At 37.6% G+C, this 20706-nt stretch overlaps 1 protein-coding gene across 1 annotated transcript in view; it reads left to right on the top strand.

Annotated features, from left to right (window-relative positions):
* The window catches only part of spidr (scaffold protein involved in DNA repair), a 41990-nt gene that overhangs the window by 15360 nt on the left and 5924 nt on the right, over positions 1–20706 (top strand). The window contains exons 9-14 of the mRNA XM_079243208.1: positions 1455–1659; positions 4139–4383; positions 16329–16487; positions 18433–18520; positions 20063–20203; positions 20290–20349. Of these exons, the coding sequence (XP_079099334.1) occupies positions 1455–1659; positions 4139–4383; positions 16329–16487; positions 18433–18520; positions 20063–20203; positions 20290–20349 (898 nt within the window). The remainder of the gene's footprint in view (positions 1–1454; positions 1660–4138; positions 4384–16328; positions 16488–18432; positions 18521–20062; positions 20204–20289; positions 20350–20706) is intronic.

Genomic DNA, 20706 nt, shown 5'->3' with positions numbered 1-20706 from the left:
TTGAATGTATACTGTGATGGAAGTTAGGCTGGTTACTGTTGGTACTATATAATGTGGTCAGGATCCATAACATCAAAATAATTAAGTAAAATTAAATGTTTTTATTGACATTGTAAAAAAAACCCAAAGGATATTAAGTTTTTCTTGCCATCAGTCCAAATATTTGTTTTAAATTGTAATGCAAGATTGTATTATGTAAAATGATTACATTTGATAACTATATGCGCGAATTTGTGAAATGGATACAGTATTTTCACTTTTATTTATTTTTATGATATTGAATCAATTATTAGAAATGCCTCTTTCATATTATCGTCCAGAAAAGAGATGTATTGATTGGGTGGACAAAAGGTACAGTCTAACATGCTATCTTCAAAATAAAATGATTGACTAAGTAATAAGTAATAAATATGTTTCTCAACCTGGCAAGTGTGTCATTGAAACAGTTCTCATCATGTTTTAGATTAATGTAGAATTTTTCCTCAATTATCTGCTATCTTCTCATCTCTGTTGTGGGAGCAGGTCTGAAACGAGCTGTGACATGTACGACAGTTCCAGTCAAAGAGTGCACTAGGAACTGAGTCAGTTATAAGCCATCATCCCACGTTTCAGCCATTTTTACATGTGGGAGAAATCAAGCCATTATTCAAACTTGGCACACACAGCTTGCTGTGAAATTGTCTGGTTGTTATTGAGTTTCTTTTATGCTCCGTGCCACCCAGGTGTCTTATTACCTTGGTGGACTGGAATAAGGAGAGGCTTAGCTTTCCCTACGTCACATTGTATAACTGACTGAAATTTAAGCTAGTTAAAGAAAAGTAAGGATTAGCACCAGAGCACTTTGATTTTTTTGAGGGCCTCGATTGATTTATTGTTTTCATCCACAAACTCAGCATGTGTATTGTGACAAGTGTTGAAGTATTTTTCCACAGATGGCATCACATTTGCAAACTGTTTTAAAATTTTGCTTTAAAGCACTGTGAATTATTGACTGTTTAAAACCTCAGTTACATATGCATTTATCAGCTGTCTTACCAGGAAAGGATATATCGATTTGTTGTGTTTGCTATGTGCCTTTTGATGAGTTTAATGTTTGGAGTTGAATGGGACTGACATATGGTGAACTGACTTGTGGCAGCAGCTGGTGTCTTATCTGTATTTGATATTCAAATAGTCTTTAGATATCAGCAACTCTTCAATTTATACAACAACCTTTCTAATTTGATTGATGCGTTTTGCCTTGCATAATTAATTTGAATGATTATGACAAAAGCTTTTGTCATATTGTCATAATTGATACAGAAGGTCTTTGAATTTATGTTGGATTCAGTTCACAAACTTTCTCATTTTTAAGTTGTGAATTAAAAACTTGCAGAGTTAAAAATGAGAATTAAACAGATTCTTCATCCGAATGCAATTTTATGTATAATAATACACTTCTTCTCTTTTTTTAGGCAAAGTCTGTCTATAGAGGGCTTCAGATACCCTGTCATACTGAACACACACTTCAGTCAGAAAGTCCACTCTGTTTCCAAACCAGCCAACGCATCTTTTCCAAGAGTCCGGCTCTCTCTGGAGAGGTGCATGCCGTATCATTTGGCTAAAATATTTGGACTGCTTGATGAGTCCAGGACCAAAGCTGATTGCACGGCCAAGCAGGTGTGTATAATTAGCGTAAGTCGGATTAAGAGTCCTATAAACCGAATTTTAAGTGAAAAAAATGAAAAGTTGGTTCACAATTGAACATAGAAGCAGAACGTTTTAAATGAGACACATGACAGTTTCTATATATTGACTTCTCTTGAATTTTATGGCATCAACAAGTGTAAAAAAAAATGTGGGAACAAGTAGGCTGTGTGTTTAGTACTTAGTAAAATCTCACATGAATGACTGTCTATCTACACGTGGGAGGTAGGTGAGAAGTCTAACAGCTGGATTTTCAAGAAAGAAATGTACAAATCATTAGTGATACATGATGCTAGCTGCTCCACAGTATTGGGTATTTTTTGTTGTATTTGCCATATAAAAGGTCTGGAGGGCAAACCGACCAATGCAGGAGTCCAAGACACCCAGGACGTAATCTGGATAGAGGCTTATGGTCCTCTAAAGTCTGAATACAGTTTTTAGCTTTGGCTTTCCAGATGTGACAGCCTGTTCTTTCTCTTTATCCAGAGGGTATAAAATTCACAATTTCCTAATCTATTTTCAACAACAGAGCAGTTTTCCCTTTTGCCTCAGACCATTTTAAAGAACTTTAGTCCTGACATGATGGAAGTGTTTTCTTATTATGAAATAGTTTTAAGCTACTTTAGTGGCTGGTACAGTGTGCTCAGTGTTTGACTCCAATCATTTCTATGCTGGTTTTGAATGCAGTGTCTCCTGGGGGCCTACAGATCACAGGTATGCAATATGATTTTTGACCATGTTGCTTGCATAGTTGATTGCCTTTTGTTGATATTATGTAGGTCTGATGTAGACTATAGAATTCTTAAAGTCTTTGCAGTTTTATGTTGACATTGTTCTGAAATTTGCTTCACAACTTTTTATTGGATTGTTCAACCTCTGGGCAGCTTTACTTTTAATAGACTACCTCTCTTAGGTGCTCTTTTTTTGAAGTACACATTTATATTACTAGCCTGTTGCCAAGCAACCTAATTAATTGCCACATTCTTCCAGCTGTTTCTTGCTTAGCGCCATTTACTTTTCTCGCCCTTTATTGCTTCTGTCACAGCTTTTGTGAAACAAAGTGCTGCCACCAAATTTAGGGTTAGGTGTTTTTGAATGTGATTTGTAATTTTTCTATTTACTTTTGACATTTCATTTTTTTTTTTAAATTTTAATATCTGCTTAACATATTTTTATGTGATTTAGAAATCATTGCTTTTATTTTTTGTGTTTTTATTTTCTCAGAAATGGAAATTTTACACTCATTTGCCAGTTCAGCTTTAACTCCTTTTCAGTCAGTGAAACAGATAGATGTCATGAGTCCAAAAGATCAGCAGATAAGCGTGTAATAACAGCACCAGTATGTTGTGGGGTTTGGCTGTGAGCCATGAAGTTCTGCTCCAGTTTAGTTAACGCGTAGAACAACAAAGCTTCAGAACAGTCTTGTCAGTGTTCATTCTGTGATTGCGTTTATTAAATCACAGGTGCAGCTTTGCTGACAGCAGGTTTTGCCACAGGGTTAATCTCGGTAACTTGATATTAATCATAGGCTCAAAGAACAATAAACAGTTTCAGAAGAAGGTCTAACCAACAGTAATTAGTTGTGTTCAATCTTTCAGTCCCCTCTTTAGAGCTCCATAGGTGTCGGTGTATGCATGATTGTTTAATTTTTTTAAAGAAATATGACATGACGGCTGTCAAGAAACTTGAAAGAATTCTCACTGACACTCTTTAAAACAGGCTTTAATTATTGATTCAAAAGAGATTGATTATTGGCCAATGTGGTTGCTTACTGCTATTAAACAACATGGAAATTGAAGTGTTATTGCCTTTAGATTATAACATTTTTATCAAATAATGTGATTAATAAATGAAATTGTTTGTGTGGAACTACTGTATTTCTGTTGTATTCCATCTGAAAATCAAACTAATTTGCCCTTTTTACGTATAAAAACCATCATAATGGCAGTTTATTCAAAAACAGTAACTATTTTTAGCATTGAACGTTGCAGCTCTGTCTTGACTTGCATACTATGAGAGATAAGGTTGTTCAGTCACGAATCGGTCTCAACAGAGCTGAGTCTACTTTCAGTGTGAACTATGAGAATGTAGCTATCACTGCTGATCTGTAGAACATTGCCCGAAAAGACATCATACGAAAGAAAAACACTAATTCATAGATTGGGGTTGCCATATTGAAATGTATTATCCTGTCCAGCTAATTGTTCTAACCTCAAAATTAGTCTTCTGTTTTTAATTAATATGAGAAATAATAAGCTATTTGTGTCAGAGAATATACGGTAAGTTTAAACTGAGTGTTTTTACTTTAAAATGAGCTCTAAAAGGATGATTTGCTTTTAAAGATGCTTCTGATTAGCCTTCTGGTGATCAACAGCCTGAACTGATAACTCATCTCATAGGAGCAGTACATATTAGTAAGCATTTGTGTGATTTTGCTGCTATTTTTCTACAGGTTGCTGCCTCTGATGGTCAGTGCAGATTTGGAGGTTCGGGGGTTTTGACGAGACACTGTATCTCTCTGCTGGAAGCTATTGAAGGACTTGGCCAGGCTGGCTCCGTGGAACAGGATGTGGAAGTGGTTGTCCAGAGAGTTTACTCCATCCCTTTGACTGACTGCTCTCCTGTGTCCATCCTCAAACATAAAATTCCCCAGCCATCCTCCACAGCTCCTCCTCCTGCAGAGAAAGGCAAAACCAGGTACTGTTGGACAGGCAGATAATTTGTGGCCCAATGGGGCTTTTGGTTTATCACTTGATGCCAAAAAAAGACTGGGAAAATAATTCATGTTTTATCTTCTGTGCATACTCTGCCACAATATAAGTTATTCTTTTTGTTGGAGTTGCATGCTGTTTTCCTGGGTCTCTGGCCTTGTATGCTTCTCCTTGGTGGCATGATGTGTCCCAGTGGTCGTTCTATTGTTCACAGAGCAACAGGCCCCACAGAGTGCTCACACTGTCTCCAGCCATATGGCATTGCTTGACAAAGGACACAAACATTTCTAATTGAATCCAGCCCCTCTGCGAGTGATCGTGGCCAATTCTCAAGAAAGACAGCGTGATGTTTGTGCACCAGCAAGCCAGAGTTGAATCAGTGCCCACTCAAACCGCAGCAGCAGTTTTTTTTTTCCTTTAAGTGTCCTCTAAAGAAAACTACAAGTGTTTTCTGTGGGAATGTAGAGGACATCTTTAGTTTTTAAAAAAATGTACAACCGTAGAATGTAGATGGAGTTGCCTTTTTGGTTGTTAAAGTAGAAATTAGTGAAAATGGGGAAATATTTCCTAAATTTCACCTCCTTCCGTGTTCACAGCTCAGAGCTTTTACATATCATTTAGGACCATAAACTGAACTCTGTTTATTTAAGTTTTTGGTTTTGGACTCTTGAGCCCTGAATAATTACATTCACACAAACAACTACACGAACTGTATCAGATGTTTTCAACACTTTATTTTGCAAATCAAGTAACAAACTGATCATTCCATCCCCTTATCTGAATCAGTTCACAGAGGCAGCATAGAGGCAAAGTAGAATTCATAGGAACTGAGTAGAAGACAACCCCCCACCGCAAAGATGGCGTGATGACACATTTACCGAGCTGTGTATACATGTGATGTGAAACTACAGATCAGCTACAGGAATGACGGATAGTTTATCCTATTTGTTTCATGCTGGCGATGTAAACATGCCCCATTTAAAAAAAAAAAAGCTGTCAAACCAAAAAGAAATAAGTACAGCTCACAAAAAACTCTGTTAAATCAAGAATTCTTCATCGTCATGTCAACATCAATCAGTAAGTCTCCACGAAAGTAAGTTGACTTGAATGTTGTGGGATGGTGATATCTTTTTTCCTTTGGAAAAGGATGGTCCAGCGTATCCTGTGTTGAGATTACAAAGGAAGAGCTGATGTTCCTTCCCTCAGAATTGAAAGAATCTGACCCTCTCTTATCATGAGTTTACACTTCCTGTGGAACCTTAAGTCCCAAGTCATAGTTCTTTCTTTTTTTTTTCTTTTTTTTTTTATTGTTCTCAGAGTAGAGCAAAAAGATATATATAATATATTTATATAAATATATATTTTTTAAAGGTTTAATATATGTGTAACATTTGAAATCCTACTTACCTCAAATTCTTCAGATGGCAAAAAGTAAAATGCACATAATTGGTCAAATAAAATACATCAGTACAAAGTAAAGTAAAAACAGTAAATATATATGAGAAATGTTGGAAACAGTCATTTTTGTGCTTCGGCCGTTTGTTGATTAAAGTTCATGTGTTGATATGTGATTAAAAAGGACAATAGTCACGTTTACATGGACGTTTTAATTTTGAATAAAAGTTAACTCTGCTTTAAACTGACAAAAAATGACCATGTAAACACCTAATTCCAAATACAAAAGTCAGCTCAGAATTAAACTTAATTGTAAGTAAACTGGTTTATTCGCATTTTAGAGCCAAAGTGATTATTTTCCTCTGTCATGAAAATCTTAGTTATTGGTCTAAGCTAATTCTGATTGTTCTGCACATGCTTGTTACCTTGTCCTGTACCGATGACACACATATTCCCTGCGTTGTTTTGCCTCCTGTCTTCGGTAGTCTATTTTCTTTCTCCTTCTCCGTTGCTGAAAAAAGTGAAGCAGTATGCTTGTGTCAAGCTGGTACTTCAAAATTATAACAAAATAATGGCAAAGCTGGTACTTATTATGTAGTTTTCCATCTTACAACTGAAAAGATGAGAAGCAGAAAGCAAATTTAGTAATGTTTTTATTATTGAGCTCTGGTTTGTATCACTTGCTTGTTGGCAGATTTTATCCTGTTTTAATTATGCTTTGAAGATGTTTGACGAACATCAAATTGCTGATTTAACTCTCAATACAAAATTAAATCAGTTAACAAGTAGTCCATAATTGGTCAAAAGCAGCTAAAGTTGCAAAGACCTCAATATTTCTTCATTAATGACAACCCCAGCATGTTTTATCCTGGACTTTGGCAGTAGCTGCTTTATCAGGTCAATTGTCTTGTTCTGTTCATTCAGTTAGCTGACAAAAAAATTACTTATTTATCTAAAATGGTCTGATCACATGTTTGGAAGTTCTTAATAATGGTTAATGAAATGAAAGCTCCTATTTTGGCCAGAAGTCTTTGCTTTCTCTGAACCTGTAAGACTTTTCAGTCATTGCGATGGCGTAACAGGCATAATACTATTGAAGACATAGATCCAGCCTTCTAAAGTGAAGTGACAAAATTATCTTGACACATATCACAATTTTTTTAAGTGCTTTTGTTGTGAAATTGTAATCTATGTGGAGATTTTTTTTGTTTTCATCAGTTTATTTTGTCTTTTATACATTGGCCCGGACATGCCATGATACTTTTTGGTTCTAAAAACATCTACTGTAAATATTTAGTTCTGAAACTGCGTAATGCACGTGGCTTGCAAGTGGGTTGCAGCAACAACACAGATAAAAGCAACAAACGTCAACCAAAACAGTTAAGTTGTTGGTTTTGTAATGGCAAAATTTTCGCACTTATGATGTTGAACTCTGTAGACTTGTGTCATAAATATGGATTTTCCCGCTGCAAGAGATGTTTGACACATGACATGGAATTATTTTAGAATTATATTAAACTATTTTAGTGTATCTTCAGTTATCACAATTTATCAGTTTCATGTAAGAAAAAAATTCTTGTGTTGCAAATCTTCATCTCAGGATTACATCTGGTCTTATACTTGATATGTGAATGTGCTTTTTGAAGCAAATCCATGACCTATGGTTGCCTGGCCCTCCCCAGGCTTTTTGTTTTTGTACTTTGCTGAGTAATAAAATAAAAGTATTGGTTTCTCTAAAAGTGGAGTTGCTCAAGGGGCATTCTGTGGTGTAGGGAGGAGAGCTCCGGTCAGCTGACAAACTGACTAAACCAGCAGCGGTTGTAATATGACGCGCTTGCCATGCTGCTTCTGTGGCTGGTAAACAAACACCGCCTTCTGACCGACAAACACTCCTACCCTTCCCTCTGTTTCTTTCTAGCTCAGCCAGATTCAGCTGCCTCTGTGTTGTGAAGGGATAGGTGGGGCAGAGGTTAGGAGGTGACTGTAAGTCTGTAGGTTCAGGGTATCTGGATTGTTGTTGGTACTTGTTTTGAGGGAGTGAAAAGTTGCCAACAACAAGCCCACTTTCAACTTTTTTCCTTTTTGCAATTATTTGAACAATCTAAAGTTTAAGTGTTAATTTTAGTATTTCAAATAACAGCTATAGCTGTTTTCTAAGAGTTTTGTTTTCCATAATCAGTAATAACTGCAATGGACTGGCAAGCTTTTCCAGGGTGTATCCTGCCTGTCGCCCAAAGCCAGCTGGGATAGGCTCCAGCTTCCCCGCGACCCTGAATTGGATTAAGCGGTTCAGAAAATGAATGAATGAATGAATAATCAGTAATAATGTCTGACAGAAAGCCAAGATGGATTTATCAAGTGGCAACGTTGCCCATTTGCCCATCTTTTCCATCTAGCCCCTCCAGAATCATATATAACACATTTACCCAGGGATGAAGCACTTCGTGAATGTCTCAGACAATGGAGTCTGGAGGAACAAGAGATGGAAGAACCATCATGGGAGGAAAAGCCCCTGCATGGGATGTACCACTGGCATATCGCTGAAGTGGCCGATATAAACAAGTCCGATCAATGGCTGGACTGGGCTGGACTGAAGGACAGCACATAGGCACTAACCATGACAGCACAGGAGCAGGCCCTGAGCATCAGAGCGATCGAGACCAAGATCTACCATACCAGGCAGGATCCCAGGTGCAGACTACGCAAAGAAGCCCCTGAAACATTCCAGCACCTCATAGCAGGGTGCAAGATACTGGCAGGCAAAGAATACATGGGGCGCCATAACCAAGTAGCCGGCATAGTGTACAGAAACATCTGTGCAGAATATAGACTGGAGACCCCTAAGTCCCAGTGGGAAACTCCCCCCAAGGTGGTGGAGAATGAGAGGGCTAAGATCCTCTGGGACTTCCAGATCCAGACAGATAAAATGGTGGTGGCCAACCAACTGGACATAGTGATCATGGATAAGCAGCAGAGGAAAGCCGTATTGATCGATGTATCCATCCCCAATGATGGAAATACCAGGAAAAAGGAGCATGAAAAACTGGAGCAGTACCAAGGCCTCAAGGAAGAACTGGAGAAGAGCTGGAGTTGTGGAAGTACCCATAGTGATCAGAGCATTGGGGGCCATGTCCCCCACACTGGAGAAGTTGCTCCAACAGATACCTGGTGAAACATCAGACATCTCCATCCAGAAAGGTGCAGTCCTAGGAACAGCTAAGATACCGTGTAGGACCCTCAAGCTCCCAGGACTCTGATAGAGAACCCAAGCGAACAGCCAGCCACCCTACCCTGGGAGATTGGGAGATGGGAGGGGTTGGTGAGAGAGGAGTTTTTTAATACATACATATATGTGTGTGTGTGTGTGTGTGTGTGTGTGTGTGTGTGTATATGTATATATATATATATATATATATATATATATATATATATATATATATATATGATGATCCCTCCCATTAAAGGACAAAACAGCTTACACTGAAATAAGTTTAAATTGACAAAAGCAATAAATAAAAATGGCATAAGAATTCTGACATTGCTTCTAAATACGGTTCAATAAAAATATTTAAAAAATAAAAAGCAAACATATACTAAACTATTATAGCTTATGTTACTTCTAAACAAAGATGTTGTAGAAGGATGCTTTGAGGCAATTTCTGCACTCAAGTATTTTCTGAAAGTTTTATGAACTTTTGGGAGCAAGCTGAAGACTCAGCTCTTCAAGGAGCTCTTCAGAGCTTAGTTTAACTCTGTTTGACAGAGGAGTTGGAGAACTTGGCCCCGTTCTTTGCAACAAATTTAGTTGGGATTCATGCTTTATATTTTAACATAGGGAAAACTGTGGGGAGGGGGAAAAATACAAAAACAAGCCTATAGCACTACATGGCAACACCTGCACCCAACTGAACTAGCCTACCAACCTATGATGTCCTTTACTGTTGATTTCTTGCTTATGTTGTTCTTACTCTTATATATAAGTCCCTTTGGATAAAAGCATCTGCTAAATAACGACTGACATGACAGTGCACATAGTTTTCTCTTCTCAGTGAGCAGTGGGTGCTGACACAGGCACCCCTTCTGTTAAAGCGCTCACAGCTGCACTCAGAGCAGGAGATGATCACCTCTTCTAGAGGTGTAAGCAACACACATTGTTGTCACTTGATGATTCCATCTGTCAGACATTAATGCTCATTTACTGAAGAGTGTGGACGCACACTGTAAAAAAAAAAGAAAAAGTTAACAGTACTGTAACTGTAATGTTGTGGACTCTCAGAGAAAACCCAGAGCTGTTAGTTAAAGCAGTGGTTTTACTGAGCCACAACCCCCAAGATTACATACAGTAGATTTCACCACCCCCACACCCATGTGATGATTGACTGATAAAATGTATATGTCAAATGGACCTCCTTGCAGCCATCCTCTATACATAAAGCTGGAAAACTGTTGGAATTTACATGAATAAAGTGCTTATATCCCCAAAATTAGCTTGGATAATGCCAAATTCAAAGTTTTCAGATGTTTAATAACTTTGTTTTGTATACACACACACACACACACACACACACACACACACACACACACACACACACACACACACCTGGAAAGGATCCTGGAAAAGTACAAATGCTTTCTTTGTTTTTAATATATATATATATTAAAAACAAAGATAGCATTTGTACTTTTCCAGGATCCTTGTCGGCTCTCTTAGTAGTTTACTTTGCAGCCTAGTGGCCCCGTTCTGTTTAAAGGCAGGGACACTTTGTACCCCTCATGTTGTGTCCCCAGCCTCTGACTCATTCCCTGGTCAGGGTACTTGTTTGGTCCTTTTGTTGTTTAGCCTGCATGTTAACACACAGGGGAGTCAAGCCAGTATGATATTTATGCCTGAAGAAGATGTGAAGTTCCCGTAACTTTGGAAAAGTATAAACAGTAAGATTAACTGTTTGCAGGAAGTGTGGAGAGGCAAGGATTTTTTTTTCTGGTGGAGAAGGAACACAATGTGCTGCAGGGATCCTGTTACAACCGTGTTTATCACTCTGCCTGCAACGATTGGTGGACAACACATAGGAAGGAATCCCGCCTGTCTGCCCCCCCACCAATGAGGCCTCTCTGCTGTAGTCTTAATGTGTGGGTCGCTGACTTAGTGTGTTGCCAAGTCTTGTGAATGTGTCCTGGCTTACATGCGCTTACACAGTGACTGTGTGTGTTAAAGACCATGTGTTTGCACAGACTCAGTGTATCGTACTTCCTGGAAGAAAACTGGAGTTGCTGAGAATTCTGTGATCGTTCACAATAACAAATTCCTGACAACGGCGCAGTGACTGAGGGCAGCCAATGGGAGGGACTTTCTGGGAGTGTGGGGTCGGTGTTTGAGGAAGTGGGGCTGCGAGTGCTTCAAAGGAGGGACTAAACAGGGAGCTAGATGTTTATGTCAAGCTGGTACATGACAAGCCTCATAACCTGTTTTTTTTTTTGCTGTCTGTCAGACTTGAATCCCCCCTTGCATATCATGCAGGGGGGATTCAACTTGCCACATATTGCACTAAAAGTGAAAGTCTCTGTATATATACAGTATATATTCCCAAAAATCCAAAAGAAAAACTCAAGCAGCTCTATTTGTGTTTTAGGAAAGATCAAATATTGATTTCCTGATTAAGCAGGGGTTTTGACAAAAAAATGTCTATCATATTGAATAACTATTAAATATTATGTTGGTCATCTGTGGACAGCAATGCTTGCTTTTTTTAAGTAGTAAAAAAAAAAAGAACCTAGTTAAACAAGTTTTGGACAGTGGCTTTAGAAATGTTGATCAGTTCCAGCTCTTTCAGAGATAATAGCAGAAGGGTTGGGAAGCAGTTTTTTATTTGTTGCTCCACAATACTCCACAGATGTTAGATCAAGACCTGGTAATGTGGGCCAGTCCAAGCGGTCCATATTACTGCTGTCCTGCAGTTTTTAACTGTCTTATTGTAAAACGGTGCATATATTGTCTAATGGGAAATGGTCAGCCAGCTCTGACAAACAGCTCTTACATGTAACCCTACTACACAGTGCTAATATAAGTATGGTTAAATTACTTTTGACAAAACTAATTAATTTATTTCTTGTTATATTTATTTATTTTGCTGCTGTAAAATTTGCTTGAAGTATCAGAGCTAACCATAATAAGAGCTGCTGGAATTCTTTAAATGGAAGGAAACAAGATCCATTGCATTTTTTCTGATTTCCTTTAGCTTTGTAAACATAAGAGACTTTTTTAAAGAAGGTAATTCTGTCCCATAATTCCTTGTGATCACAACAGTAGAGGTAACACTTGATTGATCTCATACAAATTGATGCATACAAGTACATTTGATGACATTTTGTTAAACGTGAGCAACTGGTTTCATTGCAGCCTGTTTCATCTGACTTTAACCCATTAGAACCCAGTGTGACATATATGATACATACAGTTACTGAGACATTTGGCATTGTATTATGGTACAAACTTTGCTCCTGTGGAACACAACCCGAGTTTTGTCTTCTGCCCCTTAATGGATACCAGAAAGCAGAAGATAGCACTATAATAATTTGAACATGTCACATGGTAATAAATGGTAAATATCTCTAAAATGTTTTCTACTTTTTTATTGTACATTTTAAAGGGACAAATAAAGGTGTGAAAATATTAAAATATTTTCACCTTTATACTGTTATCATTTATATAATTTAGCTTTTGTTAAACAGCATGCAATTTCAAAGTAATTGTTTTGTTTGTAATTGTGTTTTGTATTACTTACATCTGAGCTTCAGTGATATCACAGCAGACAAATCCGCTGCTTTATTAAGAGAACCGCAGAATTAGAAGAGCATTTCTGCAGATGACAAAACTCATGAGTCGAACTGAAGGTCTAAGGTAAACAGTAAATGGTGAGAGTGCAGTTCCTTGTGGTCCCCCTCTACTGCTGACCACCTTCTCACACAGAAAACTTTTCAGTCTCACAAACTATGGTCTGTTTGTCAGGCAGCCATACATCCAGGAGGTCGTGGCCACCTAGAAGTAGTTTCAACACAGCACAAGTCCGAACCACTACAGTGACATTAAGGGACAGACCTACAGCAGTGGCTGGTTAATTTGACAAATAATCACCTATTCAGGTGAATCCAACAGGTTATTTAGTTTCTTCTGTCTGTGATTTCTGGACATGTAGTGTCTCACTGCCCTGCAGTCTTTTGATACAGAGTTCTGATACTGTTTGTTGGCATCATGTTAGGCATAATTCGGCTTTGTTTTACATGTTTGAAGGTTTTGGTATTATTGCTTTTGGCTGTTGGCTTTCATTCTGTGACAATTTCCCATTTTTGGAAGAGTCAAACATTTTAACACACAGCTTAACTGTTTTTTATTGTTTATTTTAATTAAGTTGCACTGTTTATTGTCAATGTAAAAATTGATACTCTGAACATCCTCCATAAGTAACTATGAAAAATCCAACCCAACATGTTGGAGTCTGACATGGCTTATTCCATTTAGACATTAAACCCTTGTTGTTTTACATAAACTATGTCCAGCTGGGTGACATTTTTCTTTTTATTTTCTTTTTTTGGTCAGTAACACATGCGCTTAATGAAATACTCTCAAAACACAAAATGTCTATAATCTGAAGTTTGAAAAAAAAAAATTACTCCCATTTGAGTAACATATGTTCTCATTTGTGTTTCAGATTTAAAGATGAAGTTTTATAGGATGTCTCTTGGAAGTTTCTTGAGTTTCATAACCAAAAATAAATATGTATCACTCACATCCGGCCATTTTTAAATTTCATCTAGGTCATTTTGTTCTTTACAACATTATTATAATGCTAAAATATCTTAAAATCCAAGTGAGCTGGTTGATTTGAAACATCTCCTTTTTCCCACCAATTTGAACTCCCTTTTGGAAAAAGCATACAGTAAGAGATTAAATAGAACAGATTATTATGAAATACAATTAATCTTTTTACACAAATTGCTGGTTTCAGCTGTTTAAATCTGGATATCTTCTTTCTTCTCTACGTCTTTTTACGTCTTTTAGAAAAGCATTTCTAAACTAAACAACAAGTTATAAAACCATGAAATCATAGATCATGACTCATGATCTATTGTTACATTTTCCAGTTGTTCCCAGTGAAAAGAGAGCATATGCAGTGTATGGAAGCATGGAGGTGTCAACCAAATTTTTAAAAAAAAAAAAAAGGGATGTTATCACAGTTTTATGGTTTAAAAAAAAAAAAAAAAAAAGTGAAACGTATAACATTATAACGTCATACTTTTTACTATAAAAATTTATATTTTTATAGTAAATATTTTCATGTTTTTATATTATTTATATTTACATGTATGCAAATGTTGTGGCCTAGAAATATTGCAGCAAAATAGATTTTTTGAAAATTATTTTGGGCAAGCAAATACATTTCAGTTCTTCTTGTCAAGGATAATTTCTTCTACTGGGATAATTGTATTGGCATTTTCACCACTGGGACTGGGAGAATTAAGTTGCCAACACAAAGATGTAGTCGTCTGGTTCAAGGGTGCAACATCTATGGAAAGTCCCAACCCTCACCACTGTACAATCTCTTCTTGTTAGCCTAGTATGAAGCACAACTAAATCCTAATTTGGGAAATTAGACATTTATTGATCCACTGCATGCACAGTTTCCTCATTCCAAGACAAAAACGATTTTATGAAATGAAATTAAAATACTTTATTAATCCCCAAAGGGAAATTCAATATTGTAGTATATAATTAACTTGAGGAGGTCTTGTTCCGGAGGCTGATGGTTGCTGGCAGGAAAGATCTTCTGTATCTTTCAGTCTTACAGTGGACCTGAAGAAGCCTCTCACTGAACACGCTGTTGTTTCTTCACTGTGTTGTGGAGAGGGTCCAGAGGTACTCCAAGCACAGAACCAGCTTTCTTGATCAGTTTGTTGATTCTCTTCAACTCACTGGTTCTGATGCTACTACCCCAGCAGATGGCTGCAAAGCTGACTGCACTCTACACAAGTTTATAGTTTCATAGTCAATGTTTTCACGCCAAAACTGTCTTGATGGGGGACGACCGTTAGTTAGTATTGCATTGAAATTCTGAATTAAAGTCAATACAGTTGTAAGTAATTAACACTTTAGATGCATATTCTCATTTGACTGGATATTGTGTCCAGTTTGTCACTTTGTCAGGTATGTTTGTCTTGTTTGTTGGTTCTTCCAGAGAGAGAGATACCAGCCTTGTAAAAGAGGCAGAGACCAGTTTGTTCCACTTTGCACCTTAAACTTCTGTGCTTATATTTTCATCTTCATAAGCATTAAACCTGCAGAGGATTTATGTCAAACATAACACATGTCTATGACAAAATGTGTATGACTGACTTGTGTATTAGTTAAACTGAGTATAAACTTGGGTAAAATGTTGGTTTTACACCACTAAAAGTCATGTCAGGAATCTTGTTTAGATATTTATTTCCACATCTCTCAAGTCAAACAAAACCCCACTTTAGCAACAGAAAACATTCAGAGCCCCAATCAGGTGGTTGGAAACAACCTCAAAACGTTCCTGTATGTCTGGGATATGTGTATGCATGCACATGCATGGTGGACAGTCCTCCTCCCTCTGCTGTTTTTTTTTTTTTTTTCCCCTTCTTCCTCCTCTTCTTAATTTCTGGCCGTTGCTTGTCCTAACTAGGGGACATGAACTCTGCTGTTTACTCTTAGGGCTTGTACAGGGCTGTGTCTGGGCTTGACTCACTGATACTGGAGCCTTTAGCAGTGGCTTTTAACTCACTGGGAGCAGCAGAGTGCAGGAATACGCAGCAGTTAACTGCCTCGCAAGTTTGTAGGCCAAAGGTCCTTTCTGTCATCGGCAGCCTGTCAAACCAGCCACTGACAGTAATACTCACAAATGTCAGGATTAAGCTTCAGCTGTATGCTGTTAGGGTGCCTCTGCAAGCAGCAACACGTTGCCTTAAATAAAAATGTTAGTTTCATTTAATGAGATAATAATGCGTTTTATTTAAGCGGAAGCAGATCATCTGACACTGTAAAACAAAGATAATGACTAAGCATGAATTCTTTTAGTTCAGTAGTTCCTTTATTTACTGAGTGTGATTAATTTTATTGTGTCCACCTTCAACGCATTAAAAACATTTATTTCCTCTGACTTTCCTACCCATAAATGTGTAAATCTTCTATTATTTATTAAGATTTTTGAGAATTTTTTCCATTTTGACTTAAAACGGACAGCTTTGCCTGAATAAGATGTGCAGAACATGACTTTCCTTACCAAAAGTGTTTACCTTCACAGTACATTTGTACAAATTATTTAATAAATTAATTTATTCTGATAAATCAAGTTGATGTGCCTATTGAAATGAGAACAAATAAATGTATAGAAATAATGTAATTGACAAAATATCAAGAAACCCAGCAAAGAAAAGCTTTTTTATTCACATAAAAAGAATCCGTTTTCTGTATGTAAGGAAACATATACAGCGTGTTTGTTTTGTGTTCTTTTCTCTCAGGTTATGTGTGCTAGTCCAGGATGCCTACGGGACGTTCAGCGTGGTCCAGCTCCATCCCCTGCCCTGCAGTGACGAGCTCCACCAGTGCTGCCAGATGTGGCAGGGGAGGACATGTGTGCTGAAAAGCATCAAAGTGGTGCAGCGGGTCACTCGAGAAAGGTAGGACCACATAAAACATCTTTTGAATAAGAAATAGCAACAATTTGGGAAGTGTGTTTCTGTTGTTAGATTGGTGGGAGACTGGGACAACCTGATAAGCATGAAATAATCCTACACATTACACACATTCATATAGGTTTTAGTGCTAATTCTTCCCCCAGAGCACAAATCCCGCCTAACATAAACGCCTGCATTTATAACACAATGAGAATTTTATGTTTGCCGTTCACATGAACCCGATTATGCTGTCCTGCCAGCAGTGCAACTGTGTTTACATGTAAAGTGATACTGAGGCGCATGCTCTGTGTTCCTCATGAGTTTCCATAGTCAAGATCCCAGATTAGCAGCAGTTAGGAGAATTGACATGGGAACATTCAGAGACTGGTCTGTGGTATGTTTATGTCCTTAATATTTTCACTGCTACCACTGCCTATGATTTTTTTTTTGGTAGTTGCCTGTGGTCAAACTGCGAGGGATGGTCTATATGTAGTGCTTTCAACATGGACCATCTTATTAGCTCATGTGGAAATACACATGGGGTTTTGTGGTTAAATTAGGAGCAAATCTATTTCTACAGGATTTAGATTTGAGAAATCTTCATTGTGAAGAAGTCATTTTTCTTTATCACTTTTTTCTTTAAAGTCGTATAAAAAAAAGTCTAAAGCACTTTTTCCAGATAAATATCTGTCTGGAAAATATAAAAGCTTCAGACATGAGATGTTGAGTTTAATTTAACTTGGCATCAAGGCTGCAGTTAAGAAAACTTGTTTGAAGTAAGGAAAAAAGACTGAAATCATTTAAAACGAACACTGAAGAAACTGAACTTACAGCTCAGAGAAACCTTAAAGCCTTCTGAGAGCAGGCTAATTAATCTACTAAAATTTCCCCAAATGTTGAAATACTTTGTAACATCATAAGCCTGTGAGAGGTGTGAGGTTGGCACAACAGATTTGATTATTTTGGCTTAAATCATCACCATGATCTTCACAGGAAGTAAGAAGCACATTTCTGGGTGTGAGCCAGTTTAAAAAAAAAAAAAAAAAAAAAAAGTTCTACTTGGAGACGGTGATAAACCGTGCAGCTCGATACGACAAATGTACAGCGTATATAAAGAAACTACAAACTCTAGGCGCACCTTAAAGCGGTCACAAGAGATTTACCCTAAACATAAATGATATAAATTGAGGGTTAAAATCTCAGTGTGTTGTTTTAGCCATGTTTGTTTGACATTGCTCATCCATGAGCAGACCTTACTGGACTCGACTGAGCTGTAGAACCAGTTCCATACAAAGAAACACTGTGATTAGAGGCTGACTAACAGGTTGTTAACCACTAGCTGACATGAATGCACACCTACAGATGAATGAGCAGCCGTGACTTGAACAGAACACATTCTTAGAAAAGGGACTGAATCACTGTTAAATTGCTACCTGATGTTTCCCCTTTTCATTTTAATCCGTATTTTCAGGATTAGTTTGACGTCAGTGAAACATGAAAGTACAGGAACTTCAATCTAATATCGGTTTGTCATAAGTGGGATGAGTAATATGTTGAAGGAAGGCTGATGTCCACATCAGTGATTAGAGACATCTAAAATCACTTGTTTTTTTTTTGTTTTTTTTAAACCTTGTTGTTTTTGTATCACAGTGATAAAATAATTTACATTGGGTGTGAACTTTTCAGTCTTTTAAGACCCACTTGTCAAAGCTATTCCTGTAGCACCTCTGCTCTGCCAGCCCCAGCACGCTTTCTGTTGATTGTAGGTGATGCAAAAACAAGTTCTGTCTTTACAAATTCACATGTCATTGGAAGTGAAACCGGCTGTGAAAGCTCTCAGTCTCCTCATTTAAGTCCTTTATTCAGTGGTTTCTCCTCATTTCCCCCTCTACAGTGCCCCTCCTCACTCTATCTTCCCCCCCCCTTTTTTTTTTTGTCTCACTTTCAGGCGCTCCAGGCTTTTCAGCTTGATAGACAGCTTGTGGCCCCCAGCAGTGCCTCTTCAAGTTCATGGAAACTCACTCAGTATTCCCAGTGTAAGTTCTCGCCATAGTGTTAATAGTGCAACACTCCCAGCTAATGAAACTGAATTAACTGGTGATGAAACTACCTCTTGATTTAATTATCAGTTAACCTGCTTATTTGTTTTTGGGTTTTTTTAATCTGTCATGTGTTAGAATAATGTGTCAGAGTAAAAGGCCATTAGACTGTTTATTTTCATGAAAGTCGAGAAAAAAAAATCTAATTCAAATTAAATCAAACTAAATCAAATTTCCACAGTTATACTAAGACCTTCACTGGGTGGTCTGGTCGGAAGTGAGGTTTCTCCTGCATGTATGTGGGATTGGACTCAAACTGGGCCTGGAAGTTAAAATCCCAAGTTTTGACCCAGAAGTGACAAAATAAACCTTCTTGAACAAGAAGTAGAATCATATAAAGGGAAAATAATCATCTTACTGAAGAAAAAAGAAGGGAAAATATAAGGCGTACAACACTTCCAAAATGTCTAGTTCTCCGCTCAACGTGGTTCCAGTCTGCATCCAACTGTTTTGATCTATATCCATAAAAGGGTGAACTGGCAACTATCATAGTGGAGTTGGGCATAAAGTTGTAAAAAAAAAATATTGAACCACCCTTCTTTACCAAAATTTCATGTTAATTTTTATTGCCTGGGACAACTAAAGGTACATGTGTTTGGAAAACAAGGAGTTCTAATGACTTCTTCTGCAACAATTTTGTTAAATAATTAGTTTGAAGGGCAGTAGTCTAATTATACGGTCTGGTCCTGCTATAACCCAAAGTCTAAAACTAAAATAAATACATTTACAGCTTTTGACAGCTCTGTTGGAAGGTTGTTTATCTTCTGATTTAACGTTAAAGTCCAGTCTGCCAGTGGATCATGTTTGTCTGTGTGTGATGGGCTTTGACAGTCCTGTGTTGGGGTTGACACATATAGGGCTGTGAAAAAGTGTTTTCCCACTTCCTGATTTCTTACTATTTAGCAAATTTATCACACTTAAATGTGTCAGACATCACACAAATTTTAATATTAAACATAACCCAAGTAAAAACAAGATGCAGTTTTCAAATGATGATTTAATGCTGAACCTAAGAACTGGTTGTGCCCCCTGCAGTAACATTACCTTCAACCAATGGTTACGGTAACTGGCAATGTGTCGGTCACATTGCTATAAAGAAAGCATAAATGATAGTTGCATTAAAGGGGTCCTCAAAGAAAATACCTTGAGAATCTCTGCCCTAAAATACCCTTGTACCTCAGAAATGTTTATTTGGTTTAAATAAACCTTAACTGAGCATTCAGAGGCAAAAAAAAAAAGTCTGCTGTAAAGTCTGTAAAGTTTGTACATAGCTTTCATAAAAAATAAATGTGCTTTGACTCATTTGGAACGTGCAGAAGTTCTCAAGACATGCTGCAGACTAAACAGAAGCAAATATAAAATCACTCAAAAAGCCGAACATAACAGATTTTAGGGAATAGTGTGAGATTAATCTAAATAAAATAAGAATGTGGATTTTCTCTTTAACATGCAAAACTCAAGTGTATCCTGGGTTTACAGGAAAGCAGACCTCCAGGTCCAGCTCCAAGTTTCTGTTACCTGCTGTCAGGTCTGCAGAGTTCAGTTGAGCCAATTGAGGGTCAAACTGTGTCAGGGCTCTACCTGCACCCCACAAACCAAACCTTACGAGACATACTGGAGGTGAGCTGTTTCTCACAGTGCGCACACACAGAGTCATTTTCATTCTACAGTTCCATTTGAATGTCTTTTTTTTTTCTTTTTTTCAGAGTGAGACGAAAACTTGCCGCTGCAGTTTTGTTGCCACTGTTTTATACAAGAGAATGCAGGTATTTCAGTCTTCAGTTTCTTGCCACTTTTAACATTGATTTAATCTCTTCAGTGACAGAACACGGTAAATATTAGGCCTCTAGAGCTCCTCATTCATCTTGCGAGATCATTTAAACCAACAAAGCTGATAAGCCTGAGCTTTGACGTAGCGATCAGTACGCTTGCTGCTCTGTGTATGACAATCTGTGCCCTGCTGTTTCTCGTCATTGATTGGCGAGACCTTTAAACTTTGACAAAGATGAGATAGCAGCTTAGATCACAGGGGTGGACTTTGCCACACACTCACACCACTTTTAAATATTATGGTACTTGTAAACCAGCATTGTGTGGAGCATTTTGAATAGGTAATCTAGTTA

Source organism: Telmatherina bonti (genome assembly GCF_933228915.1).
Source record: "Telmatherina bonti genome assembly, chromosome: 7".
In the NCBI taxonomy this organism is placed as follows: domain Eukaryota; kingdom Metazoa; phylum Chordata; class Actinopteri; order Atheriniformes; family Telmatherinidae; genus Telmatherina; species Telmatherina bonti.
Note: the sequence above shows the minus strand (reverse complement) of the source record. Positions and strands in the feature narration are given on the sequence as shown.